At 38.2% G+C, this 14,248-nt stretch overlaps 1 protein-coding gene across 1 annotated transcript in view; it reads left to right on the plus strand.

The window, feature by feature from the left end:
* The first annotated feature begins 2,523 nt into the window (after nt 1–2,523).
* pappaa (pregnancy-associated plasma protein A, pappalysin 1a) overlaps nt 2,524–14,248 on the plus strand; it is a 129,311-nt gene continuing 117,586 nt past the window's right edge. Inside the window, exons 1-3 of the mRNA XM_016242556.1 lie at nt 2,524–3,650; nt 8,129–8,421; nt 9,430–10,199. Coding sequence (XP_016098042.1) covers nt 3,263–3,650; nt 8,129–8,421; nt 9,430–10,199 — 1,451 coding nt within the window. The 5' untranslated portion in view covers nt 2,524–3,262. The remainder of the gene's footprint in view (nt 3,651–8,128; nt 8,422–9,429; nt 10,200–14,248) is intronic.

Below are 14,248 nucleotides of genomic sequence, written 5' to 3' on the forward strand. Positions count from 1 at the left end.
TGCTCATGTGTTATTGCTTACAATAGGTATATTATGAAATGGTTAAAGCATTAAACTATGTTGCTTACAGAGGAACATTGTTTTGTTGATTTATAATTAATTTGCTCAGATTCTGCATTAATGAATCTGATGCTTTGAAGCCTAGCACATATCCATTGTTATCTTATCAGTGAGATATTATGATGAAGACAAGCAGATGTTATATTGTAAGGTGATTCACATTATTGTCCATTATAATGATTGTATTGTGTTATTTCTCTCTTGCTCTTTTTTTAGTTGATCGTTCTCCATAAGGGGGCTGTGCATTTAAGGTGGCACTTTAGCTGCTCCAAAGTGACAGATTATTTTTGCAAATGCATTAATGGATTATACTTCAGTGTGTTTTTTCCTTTTCTACTCCAGGCGATCAGATATCAGCCTAGAGATTGACGTATGAGGATTATAATGCTATTTTCTTTTGTACAACATGCCTTTTGTCTAAACGTTATGCATGTTATGTTATGAACTGGAATAAGTTGTGAAACTCTCTTTTTATTGTCAATAAAAAACAATGAAGGTATTTTTTTCCCAAAATCACTGTAAAAAATAGAAACACATACTACATTTTGAAGTCTTAATATCCTAAGTAATTGTGCCTATCTAGCAAATGTGTCTTAATTTAAGAATGTTTAGATATTTGTACAAGACAAGAAGTTTCAAAATTCATTTAATTTGTTCACTTTTCCTTTAACCCCTTAAGCACATGTACTACATTAGAAAATCCCAGAAGTACTTTATCATGTAAAACACACTGTAAAGTGTGACTTAAATCACTGTACAAATGACTGGCACTCAGTTTGCACACACTCCTCTAAAAGAGGAAAAAACATGCAGACGAGAACAGGATGGAGAAGCACAAAGACCAGGAATTTGTGCTATTCTGCATGAAATTGTTGGGGAGTTTATTTCCTCAGTTCTTTGAGGTGGTCCACCTTTGTATGGCAGACCATCTGTGTGGAGCGTGGAGACAGAGCTCGTGTGGAATGCCACAAGAGCTTTTGTTCTCTGTTTGTTTGGTGTAAACGAACACGCAGACAGCAGAAAATTGCTACCTACCATTAAACAGGGCCAAACCAATGTTAAATATTTGTCTCAGTTTTGTCACACTGCAGTGGTGAAACCACTTTTTTTTCCTTTGTCCAGACAGAACAGAAGAATGACATGGGTCATAGCGGTCAGGTCAGCCAAATGAGCTTTAGAGGAAACCTTCAGTTACAGTACATTCCATGTCACTGAGTACATGACATGTTATACAGTTTGGGTTAAAATTCATAATTGCTTTCCTTAAAGACAAAAAAAGTTTTAATATTATGTATTTTTAAAGGTTTATTCGTTAAAGTTGTATAAACTTTTCAAATATATATGATGTTGCTGTTCATGCATTACAAAACAAATTCAGTCAAGCTGAGCGTGTTATTGAACTATATGAACAAATTCTTTGTTGTAAAAATATTTCTTCAAGTATATATATATATGTGTGTGTGCTACAATCAACAATGATCAGCTTATTTTATTCTGCTTTCTTTACATGTTAAGGAATAGTTAACCCAAAAATTTAATTTGCTGAAAATGTACTCCTTCTCAGCCCAAGGTAGACGAGTTTGTTTCTTCATTAGATGTTGAGAAATGTAGCATCAGTGAAAAGGTCATCTGCTCTGAATCAGGAGTAAAATACGCACAGATAAAGCACCGTTTACAAGCCAAAACAGCTCTAAACAAATATGTGGGTGGATTTCGATGTGAGAGGACAACAAGGAATGTACTTTTTAACCAGAGGAAGTGTTATTATAATGGACTCATATTTTGACCAGAAGCAACCGTTTGAAGTTAAAGACTTGTTTCTTACAAACACGCAGCTTTAGGCTTTACAAGATATTAATTGATGGACTGGAGTCGTGTGGATTACTTTGTGGATTTTTGTGATGTTTTTATCAGCTGTTTGATCTCTCATTCTAATGGCACCCATTCGCTGGAAATGATCCGGTGGTGAGCATGTGATGGAATGCAAAATTTCTCCAACTCTGTTCTGACGATGAAATAAACTCATTTACATCTCGGATGACCTAAGAGCAAGTAATTGTTCCTTTAAGAAATATACACTAATTGATAAAAAAGGAATGAAAAAAAAAGTCTTATTATTTGTGCTGGTATAATAACATTGTCAGGTAACGTGTGTTTCACGTGGTAACTGGTTTAATTCAACTCAGAAATATTCTTATCATATGGCATTTTACATGATTACATTATTTATTCGTTTACAGAGCTGTAGTGTAAAATGCATATGAAATAAACAAACCACAAAGAAAACACAAATATTACAACAACGGTAACAAGTGATGCAGTGTGACTTCGGCCACTTGTACTGTGAAAACTTTCAAATGAATGGAATGGTTTGAATTGTAGCCACTAGAGGGATACGCACACACACACACACACACACATACATACACACCCCTTCCCAACTCTCGAAACACTGTCCAACACTTGGAGGAGCATGTGTGGAAATGCTCCTGCTGTCAGTGCTTTACCTGTGACTTCAGCACAAAACGAGAGGAGGATCGGAAGGAGAAAAACTCATGTAGGACTGAAACATGGGCTGGCCTGCTTCCACCACATTCTCACTCTTAAAAGACTGAAGGATCTCCAGCGGAGCTCACAGCATACATGAGGATCCGCGATGCTCTGGACACCTCCGAACCTCATGCAGACCATCAATTACTTCAACTTCCAACGCCGAGACAACTTCAGCTCAAACAGCATCTGAATGTGCTCCATCCTCAGATATGACAGCCCGTCATGTTTGGACGTGTTCTGCATTCATTAATTGTTCTTAAACATTGTTTTGCGAGTAGAGAAAGACAGAAAGGCAGTGAGTGTGAATGAAGCTCTTTATTCATTGATTACTGATCGAATCAATTAATTAAACCGCGATCTCGTCGGAAGACTCACTTTAGCCTCCAGAAGAAGTTAAAAGAAAAACTCCAGCGCACAGAACGGCTCGTATAGTGAAATAAAGAGCTTCATGGATTTGTGTATCTGGAACATTCGTCTTTGACAAACGATCGTGAAAGACGGTGAAAAGAAAAGAAAACAACAATAACAAGTGGAAGGACTTTGGAGAGGAAGAGCGCGTCCGTGCGCATTTCTCTGGGACATTGTCATACCCATCCGCATCCTCATCCTCATCATCCTCATCATTATCATCTCTCTTGTGTTGAATAAAATGAAAGTTTGGACTTTTCTCCAGTGTCTCGCCATCCTGCTCGTCATGTGTGTGGGATCAGACTGCGGGACGGTCCTGAGAAAGACCCGATCCAAACGCGAGCTGGTGAAGATCAGAGAAGCCAAAGCGGTCTTCCCGGGGGCTTGTGCCACCCGGCTGCCTCGTGGCAAGCGCTCCCTGCCGGCGCTGGACTGCCGGCTCCCCCGCCAGCGCCGACGCTCCTCTCCGGCGGAGGATGCGAGCTTCTCTCGGGGAAAAGCCGTTTATTTTACGGGCAGAGGGGACCAGCTGAGACTGAAGCCCGGCGTGGACATACCAAAGGGCAATTTCACTCTCCAGATGTGGGTCAAAGCGGAGGGAGGGCAGCGTTCCCCTACCGTTATAGCTGGTAGGAACAGATCTATGCGTTTTACTTGAGTTCATATGAGATGAATGTTGGTGGAAGAGTAATGCATGTGAGTGATGAGGCTTTACCAGGTGGCTTTAGTAGTGTTAGGATAGTGCATAACTTCCTCGTACCTCTTACAGTTCAATCAGTTCCAATGTCGAATGATTAAGTAATCGCGTACGTCAACGCGGAGACTCCACACACACACACACACACACACACACACACTTCAATTCATGTCTGATATATAGCGTTTGGGCTGATGTGACAGGACAATGATGACTTCATTGATCTAAATGTAGTCTATCCAAAAGCTTAGGTTTGCTGTTTAAGCTCTGAGCTCAAGAGAGCGAGCGGAACAGGACTTTCCCCTCCTCCCGTCTTTGCGCGTCACCCGGTGTTCACGTACGACCCTCGAATCCCCGAAAGACCCCAAATCCCCCCACCTCTGTTCAGCTCGGAGGAAAACACAGGAGAAAAGTGAAGCTGTTCTGAGCTTTGCAGACGTCTGAACTGTGGCTACACACCTACCAAATCGCATCGCATTGCAATTCTCATTGCGTTATCCTCCAGTACCTGCAGACACCAGAAAACACAAATCTGAGTCTGCAAACGCCACCGCAGTTCTGTAGAGGTTGTTTTTTCAGTTAGTAAGCATTACAACATCGCTTTCGATTCCGCTTTCTGCCGACAGAGAGCGTAAAAGACACGACATGTTGGTCTTTTTTGAAAGTCATGGGCAGAAAAAGAAAATGCTGGCTGCGAGAAGTGTGTTTTTCTACGCAGTCACGCACGACTAGACAGACCAGAGTGAGAATTCACTACTGATGCGGCAGTGGGCATCACTGATTTACGGTTGGCATCTGATATCAGTGCGCCCCCCTCCAGTAACCCACCACACTGAGATGACATCATCTCTTTCAGGCTTGCAGTGGGTTTACACTGGACCGAATGCCTGACCAGCATTACGGAGATGAACAGTATAAAATCTCCCATACACGCACGCATTGGATCCATACATGTATGCATGATAATGCTGTATATAGATATAATCAATATTTTATACAGTGGGGCCCAGAAATCTGATATCACATTCAATAATCCTTTTATGTATTTGAGGAATTAAAGTTAAGGAAAAAGTTATGACATGATCACTGCAAGAAAACAAATCTGAATAAAGACAGATAATGTGCTAGGAGAAAATATGCAATGCATAATCCAAACTATGGGCAAAACACCAGTACAAATCAATATGGAGAATTCCTTTATATTGACCCGGTACAGTGTCCTCTATTTTTAGAGGACTTTTCTGAGAGTGTTGATTGAGATTCTGCACTAATTTCACTGTTTTCACTGGACACTTATAAAATAAGCAAATTTATGGCCTCAGCCATGTGAGATTCTATACGTACAGAAAGTCAGTTTCCTTGCTACTGTCCAAGACTCACATCATGCAGGGATTACATGAATTGTAAGGTCTTGAACAAACTTGCGCTGAGCAAATGTGAGTGATTTCACTCAAAAATTCTGTCATTATTTTCTCTCTATATAACTGAATTCAATGGGCACCAATACTGCTAACTAAAGATTCCTTTAAAATATCAACCTTTTTAAAGGTATTTGAAGGACCTGTTTCACTGAATATCTGTTGTGTTAGGATATTAAAAAGAAGAGAAAAAAAACACAATAAAACAAGAAAAAGTGATTGAAATGACTCTGGCTTAACCAGATGCTTAATCTTTTAAATCTAATTTATGCCTCTAAGAATGAAGACATAAGTCAGTTGTTTTGAGAGAAGCCACTGCTTATTTTCAGCAGTCACTGTTCTTGTTGTTGTTTTTGCACAGCGTTAGCTTTAATGTCGAGACTTAATGTTGTTTTTGTGTTGTTTTGTTTTTTGAGCTATGCCATTTATTTCATTCCATTATGCAGAAGATTTAAGAGCGAGGACTGAAGGAGTATTTTAAGACATTTGATGAAGGAAAAACAAAAAGCTTATCAACGTCCTAATGTCAGTCAATTCAGCACCCTGAACAGCGCTGAGTTTATGTCTGCAGTATGTAAGATAGATTTGGATGCGTGCTTTATAAACCATCAATATTATTTATGGTCATGACTTGGCAGCTGAAGAAGCAACCGAGATGGACATCATCATACGGCAAAATAGACATCTTGTTTAGACTGTTTAGACTGATTTTTAGCGTTGGAAACAGTACAGGAAAACCACACTGTCTTGATTTCAACAAAACCTTATGTTGACTTTAATCAGATGATTAACACTGTCCATTTGGTATAAGAGTGCGTTCAATGCGTTAGATTGATGAGGGTGCAAGAAAAAAACTGCTTAGTTGACACTGATCTTCCATGATGATGAGATACAAATTGACTTACACAGCAGATCTGATCTGAAATACAGAATGCAAGCTTGACCGGTTAGGTGACATCAAAGGAAGGACATTTAGGTTTCATGATACTTAAAACATGGCTTGACCAAGACAGCATACTGTACTGTGTTAGTGTGTAAAGTTGGGTAAAGTATTGTTTTCCCCTCCTAATTCCCCAACCTGAGAGAATGTATGCAAATTCTCAGATAAATTTAAAGATGCAGCTACCAAACAAGTCATTCAGCCTGTTCTGTTTTGGTGTTCTAGTGATATTTTGTCACTGATTGAACTGGCCCAAAAATAATATTTGCATTTGCATTACACTTTTACTAGAAACTGTCTAGTAAACTCCCAGCAACAGCCTACGCAATTTTATTTAATTATTTATTTACAGCAACATTTCTACATCAAAATACTGTAATTGTTAAAGAAAATAATTTGCTTGAGATCAAGGCGTATTTGGACATTAAAAATCATGATTCCACTAACTATATCTAAAACATATCTTAAATCTACATTGTTAGTGGACATGCTTTTTACACACAATAGCCATAATTAATGGTCATTCACTGCTTCCTCTTATCTCTACCCTCCTATTATTATTGTACAGTTATTATCAGTGTTGGGCAGTAACGCAATACTTAGTAACGCGTTACTGTAATTTGATTACTTGTTTAGTAACGGAGTAATTTAACGCGTTATAATTTTCAAAATAGTAATTAGAGCATAGTTACAAGCAGAGGTCTCTATACGTTACATCCGCGTTACATTGCTGTCAGAATGCAATGATTTCTAATCTAGATTGTAAAAAGGATGTAGCTCACGCACTGTCGAGTCAAGTGCCAGTGGATTAGACACCTGCTCCCGCGAGACCCGACGCAACAGAGTGCGGCGCCGGATAAGACTTGATCGGCGAGTGCAGAGTGTGTGACTACGCGGGATGCGGGAGAATAAAATGATCCACGGGATTCCCGCAAAATAGAAATATCTAAACATACAATATCTGAAACAAATAAATTGTTATTCAACTATTGCACAAAAGCAACATGAACTAATATAAAATATAAACGATTAACAGGTGCAAGCGTATTCCCCTCTCATTATAACACACGAATTGTAGGCATTATGAACGATTCATTATGCATATATTTATTGTGTTAGAAACAGAGATTTGTGAGATTGCGATGAACTGAGATGTCTTTTAGAGATTATAAATGCAGCGCTCTTTGCTGGCAGCAGCCGCTTGCTTTAGTTAAAAATAACAGTGTTCTGTGAATGTTGATGCTTTAATAACAAATACTTATCGGGATTGTGTATGCTGGGATTTCATGAGTTTCATGGAGAAAAAAGTAACGTAACTTGTAACGTAACTAATTACTAATTACTTTTGAAATAAAGTAATCAGAACAGCAACGTGGTTACTTTTAAAAGGAGTAATCGGTAATTTCATTACATTTTCAGAGTAACTTGCCCAACACTGGTTATAATACAGTTTTGTCTATGAAGCAATACATTTTCACTGAGATTGGCAGATAAAATATAGCCAGATTTTAAATATTGCCTTTTCAACAATATCAGTACCGTTTACTGTAAAATGCCAGGACTGTTGATGGTAGAATACCCCTAAGCCCTTGTGCTTGTTTTATTTAATATTTGTGGTGAGCTGAATGTTATTTTTTGAGAACTTAAGAACTTAACCAACAATTTATTCAGCATACAAAACCTAAGAATTTTGACAAAACAAAATACGCTTAGATAAAAAGTGAAATCTGGACATCACAAAAAGTAGGTAAAAGTGACAAAAGAACAAAGTATAATACAATAAAAATAAAATTAATAAAATGAGTAATCATAAATGAATGACATGTTCTAGCATACCCTAATATTTGATAAATAAATAAATAAATAAGACGACTTGTTGGGTGCATGCATGTAGGCTACCTTGGGTGCTTTGTTTAGTGGCACCTATATGCAGGTTCATGTCATTTCCATACATCCTATCCCTTCCTCCCCTACATTTATTCAGAAATGTTGAAGTATTGAAGTACAGTTGACTTTCCCTCCTGACACATTTGTTCTCATTTTTTAACACAGGTCTCTTCGACAAATGCTTCTATGCCTCCAGTGATCGTGGATGGCTGTTGGGAATTAAAGCTGTGAGTGAACAGGGGAACCGTGACCCACGTTTCTTCTTCTCCCTTAAAACGGATCGAGCACACAAAGTTACCTCCATTCATTCGAATGCCCGCTACTTGCCCAACCACTGGGCCCATGTAGCTGTGACTTACAATGGCCTCTATATGAAGTTATATGTCAATGGTGCTCAGACAGCTGTTAGCAGGGAACAGTCAGGCGATGTCTTCAGCCCCCTTACTAAAAAGTGTAAGGTAAGTTTAATTATTTAGCATTTCAGAGTTTAACTTTCGACACAATATTTTGTTGAATCATACACATTTTGTATTATTATTATTATTATTATTAGTAGTAGTAGTGGTATTAGTAGTTAAAGGTGAAGTGTGTAATTTCTGTGCTTCTAGGTCAAGGTTGGCCAAACTCTGTCCTGGAGGGCCACTGCCCTGCAAAGTTTAGCTCCAACTTACCTCAGCACACCTGCCTGGAAGTTTTTAGTGTGCCAAGTAAGACGTTTATTAGCTGGTTCAGTTGTTGCAATTGGGGTTGGAGCTAAACACCTCAGGACAGTGGCCCTCCAGGAGCAGGATTGGACACCCCTGCTCTAGGTGAACTAAAAAGACAAATTTCTTGCATGTTTTGCGACAATTTCAAAGTGAAAAAAGTCTAGTGAGGGGCATTAAAAGTGCATTCAGCAAATAAAACAAAACAAATAAATGTGAAAGTGATAACATTTTATAAAGCTGGTTGTTGCACATATCACCGCTGTTAGGAAATTAAATGGGTTTTTTTCAGTGCCGCTAAAAAATGTTAATGCTCTATCACATTCATAAAAATTTAACCACCAACACTAAACCTAATCTATAATGTGATCAAAACCAAACATGAGATAAAAATGCATTTACAGAAGTAGCCATGCCATTTTATCTTACTTCTGCAAGTCTTTGACTCCTTTTTATCGTGACTCGTGTTTTACGGGACACATACATCGAGCACGCCGCATCGCATTAGTTGAACCAATGATGCTATGTTAAGCTGGTTGGGAGATTCAAACTAATTTTATTGACAGAACCACAGTGCAACCTACCAAATCAATATATCAAGGGTTAACTTACAGAGCTATCTACATTTAATACTGGAAAGTATCTTATCAGAAAAAGTTACACTCTTCACCTTTAAAAAGGTTCCAGTTCTTACATAATGCACGCATTATATGCAAATAAAAACAGATAAATGTAATGATTCACTCTGATTTAAAACTCAAGGTGCTGATGGTGGGTGGAAATGCCTTGAATCATAACTACAGAGGCTCCGTGGAGAGTGTTGGTTTGTGGCGACAGGCTCTCTCTCAGAGGCAGATCATGAGGGACATGCATGGACACGAGCACCCTGAGGACCTGGTTGACCTGGTGATCCGCGAGACATTTGAACACCCAGCACGCAAATGGCTGGCTGTGAAGGATGGCAGCTTCCCAATACCAGATGAGGGTCCTCGTGCAGGGTTGGGGTCTTTGGACACTACACTGGAGCCTCCAGCTTGCGGACAGACGGTGTGTGATAACACAGAAGTGGCGCGCAACTACAATCAATTCTGGAGCTTTCGCCACCCCAAAACAGTACGGTATCGTGTTGTCAATGTGTTTGACGACTCTCAGTGCAAACCCACAGTCACAGATCAACAGATTCACCTGCAACATCAGCATCTGAATGAAGCATTTAACATGTACAACATCACTTGGGAGTTGTTTGTGCACAATGTGAGCAATTCCTCTTTGTATAACCGTCTGGTACTTGCCAACTGTGATATTAGCAAGGTGGGTGATGAAGACTGTGACCCTGAATGCAACCACACTCTGACTGGCTTTGATGCTGGTTACTGCAAGCCCAGGACACGATGTCCTGAACATAAACAAGGGAATGGTGTCTGCGATCCAGAGTGCAACTGTGAGAACTATGGTTACGATAATGGAGATTGCTGCAACCCTAGCATCACCGATGTGACCAAGACTTGCTTCAATCCAGCTTCTCATTTAAGGTAAGAGTTTAAGATCAAGCAGTCTAAATATCTGATGGTAAATATCTGAATATTTCTGTCAAAAAGATTTCATGTGTTGGGGACAACAATGAAGAGCATATAGTCAGGAGCTGAGACCTTTCTGTGTGGCATTTGCACCCTGTGTTTTTGTGGATTTGCTTTTGGTGCTCCAGTTTCCCCCACAATCCAAAGACACGCAGCATAAGTGAACTGAAGACACTAAGTTGTCCGTAGGTGTGAGTATGTATATGTGTTAGCCCTTAGATTGGCCATTTACAGCCTAAGAATACACTGGACAAGTGGTTTAGAAAATGACTGAATAAAATATTAAAAAGGTAAATAAAGTATCCATGGTTAAAGGAGGTATTGTGTCCTTGTGTTCCAAAGAAGTTGGGTTGGGCAATATGACCAAAATCTTAAACCCAATCAGATACATGTGCCATTTAACCATGGCAGTGATATACAGTACATTACCAAATAGTTGTTAGGTTTGTCACTATACCGCATTAATTAATCGCATCCAAAATAAAAGTTTTTGTTTACATAATATATGTGTGTGTATTGTGTATATTTATTATGTATATATAAATACACACACATTAATGTATATATTTAAGAAATTTTTTTTATGTGTATACATTTAAAATATTTATATATAATATCAATTATATTAATATAAATATATACATGAAAATACATGGAAATATTTTCAAAATATATACTGATTGTGTGTGTGTGTGTGTATATATATATATATATATATATATGTATATATATAATAAATATACACAGTACACACACATATATTATGTATACAAAAACTTTTTTTGGATGCGATTAATCGCGATTAATCATTTGACAGCGCTAATTTATGATGTGCCAAACAGGAAATAATAATATAAAAATCTGAATATATAGATGTAAATCTGAATATATAAATATAAATTGTGAATGTATAGTTATAAGTCTGAATATATTTTTATGTTTGAATATATAGAAGTAAATCTGAATATATAGTAATAAGCCTGAATATATAGAAGTAAATCTGAATATATAGTTAATTCTGAATATATAAATGTAAATCTGAATATATAGTTATAAGCCTGAATAAATAAATGTGAATCTGAATATATAGTTATAAGCCTGAATATATAGAAGTAAATCTGAATATATAGTTAATTCTGAATATATAAATGTAAATCTGAATATATAGTTATAAGCCTGAATAAATAAATGTGAATCTGAATATATAGTTATAAGCCTGAATATATAGAAGTAAATCTGAATATATAGATGCAAATCTGAATATATAAATGTAAATTGTGAATGTATAGTTATAAGTCTGAATATATTTTTATGTTTGAATATATAGAAGTAAATCTGAATATATAGTAATAAGCCTGAATATATAGAAGTAAATCTGAATATATAGATGTAAATCTGAATATATAAATGTAAATTGTGAATGTATAGTTATAAGTCTGAATATCTTTTTATGTTTGAATATATAGAAGTAAAGCTGAATATATAGTTATAAGCCTGAATATATAGAAGTAAAGCTGAATATATAGTTATAAGCCTGAATATATAGAAGTAAAGCTGAATATATAGTTATAAGCCTGAATATATAGAAGTAAAGCTGAATATATAGTTATAAGCCTGAATATATAGAAGTAAAGCTGAATATATAGTTATAAGCCTGAATATATAGAAGTAAAGCTGAATATATAGTTATAAGCCTGAATATATAGAAGTAAATCTGAATAAATAGTTATAAGCCTGAATATATAAATGTGAATCTGAATATATAGTTATAAGCCTGAATATATAGAAGTAAATCTGAATAAATAGTTATAAGCCTGAATATATAAATGTGAATATGAATATATAGTTATAAGCCTGAATATATATTAGTACATCTGAATATATAGTTATAATCCTGAATATATAAATGAAGAGTTCAGATGCAAAACCCTCTAAAAGCCATCTGAAATGTTCCTCTCAATTGAGCATTTTTATCAAGCTCCTATGTTTATGTTCAGTTATTTCTCTTTAATGAAAATGAGATTAACCTATTCATTCCCATTAAAGTGAAATTACTGAACCTAAACACAGCAGCCAGATAAAAAGCTAAGTTTAGAAGAAGAACATTTCAGATGGCTTTTAGAGGGTTTTGCATCTGAACTTTTCAAATGTAAATCTTACTATATAGTTATAAGCCTGAATATATAGAAGTAAATCTGAATAATATAGTTATAAGTCTGAATATATAAATGTAAATTGTGAATATATAGAAGTACATCTGAATGTATAGTTATAATTCTGAATATATAAATGTGAATCTGAATATATAGTTATAAGTCTGAATATATATAAGTAAATCTGAATATACAGTATAGTTATAAGCCTGAAGGAAGGCCAAACAAAGTAGTTTCGCTTTCACAACGAAACACAGCATCACACACGGCGGAGGCCTAGAGTGAGCAGAGGCCGGCGGCTAGAGTGAACGGAGGCCGGCTTGAGTGAGCAGCGGCGGGCGGGCTTGCGGTAACCCCATGTGACGACCCCAGGCTGGACTCCGCTTCGTCCACGGTGAAATCCGATCCGGCGATCCACAGCGCGAAGTTGATGTACTTCCTCAGCGACCAGCACGGGTCAGCTCCAGGCATGACGAAGCGGATATCGTCCTCTTTTGGAAGGCCAAACAAAGTAGTTTTGCTTTCACAACGAAACACACAGTGCCTTCACGACATGGCGGCGGCGGCAACAACAATACTACAGCGAAAATAAAAGTTATACCTTCTTTCTTTGCTTGAAAATTTTTTATTTGCCAGTTTTCTGCATTCTTATCTTTAGTACATTACATAAACATTTTTCAACCATTAGCAGTTTACTTAGTGTCCACTCCAGCTCCAGGATGGACACTTTCTTACTGTCACAATCATTTCAGGAATGTCCGAAGAAGACAAAGATAAATTACAAAACACAGAGTTTAATAAAGATTCACACAGAAATCCACAAGAGGTACAGAAACAATGCAGTTTCCAAAGCAAAACTTGACAATGAACACAGGAAAAGGATGAACTTAAATACACTGACAAATGAGGCAAATTAATGATAAACAGCTGAACAGAATTAACTAATGTCATTATTAACCCTGACAAAACAAAGAGAAGTGAAAAAAAGAGCAAAACAACCATTAAACTAATGAAAACAAACTAAAAGTCCATGAAACAGAAACTAACATATTGATGACATTATGCCCCCCTGGGAATGGTGTGTTCTTGCGCTGCAGAAGATCCAACTGAGGAGGGAGGGTGGGGGCTCTGGAGGAGGGTGTGGAGCAGGAGAAAGGCCGGTACTGTGAGAAGGAGATGACATAAGGAACCAGGGTGGAGATTATGAAGTGAGGAGTTAGGGTGGAGCCAGAAGCGGGAGGAGAAGCCAGGTGTGGACCCAGAGCAGAGCAAGGATTTCAGCCCACAACAGAGTTGATGGAGGGAGAAGCCATGGTGGAGGTAAAGCTAACAACACCACGGGGCTGACTGATGGAGACAAAGCCGCTTGAGGAGCCCAGGGCGGAGACGGAGAACAGAAGAGCCAGGGTGACACCGTGGGTTTGAAGGGCCAAGGCAGAGTCGACAGCTCATGCGACTGAGGCTGGGACACGGAAGACTGTGGTAAAGCCAGAGCGACTGAGGACCAAGGAAGAGCCGGAGTGAAGGAGGAGCTAGACGGAGCCAGAGAGATGGAGGGATGAGGGCGAAGCCAGAGGAGTGGAATCCTGTAGCAATGGAGGGTCAACGACTGACCAAGGCGGAGCCAGAAGGACGAGGGAGCCCGGTGGAGCCAGTGGTATGACGAGCCACAATGGAGACGAGGGAGCTAGGAGCCAAGGCAGAGCCACTGAGTCGAAGGGCTGAGGTGGAATCCAGGACTTGCAGGCTGGAGGCGGAGACAAGGTGGAGCTGGAGACTGAAAGACCGGAGGTGAGACAAAGCACCAGGATGGCGCTAACTGAGGATGAGCTGAGGGGTTTGCAGGAACCA

The sequence above is a fragment of the Sinocyclocheilus grahami genome, unplaced genomic scaffold (assembly GCF_001515645.1).
Source record: "Sinocyclocheilus grahami isolate Dianchi unplaced genomic scaffold, SAMN03320097.WGS_v1.1 scaffold662.1, whole genome shotgun sequence".
Taxonomy (NCBI): domain Eukaryota; kingdom Metazoa; phylum Chordata; class Actinopteri; order Cypriniformes; family Cyprinidae; genus Sinocyclocheilus; species Sinocyclocheilus grahami.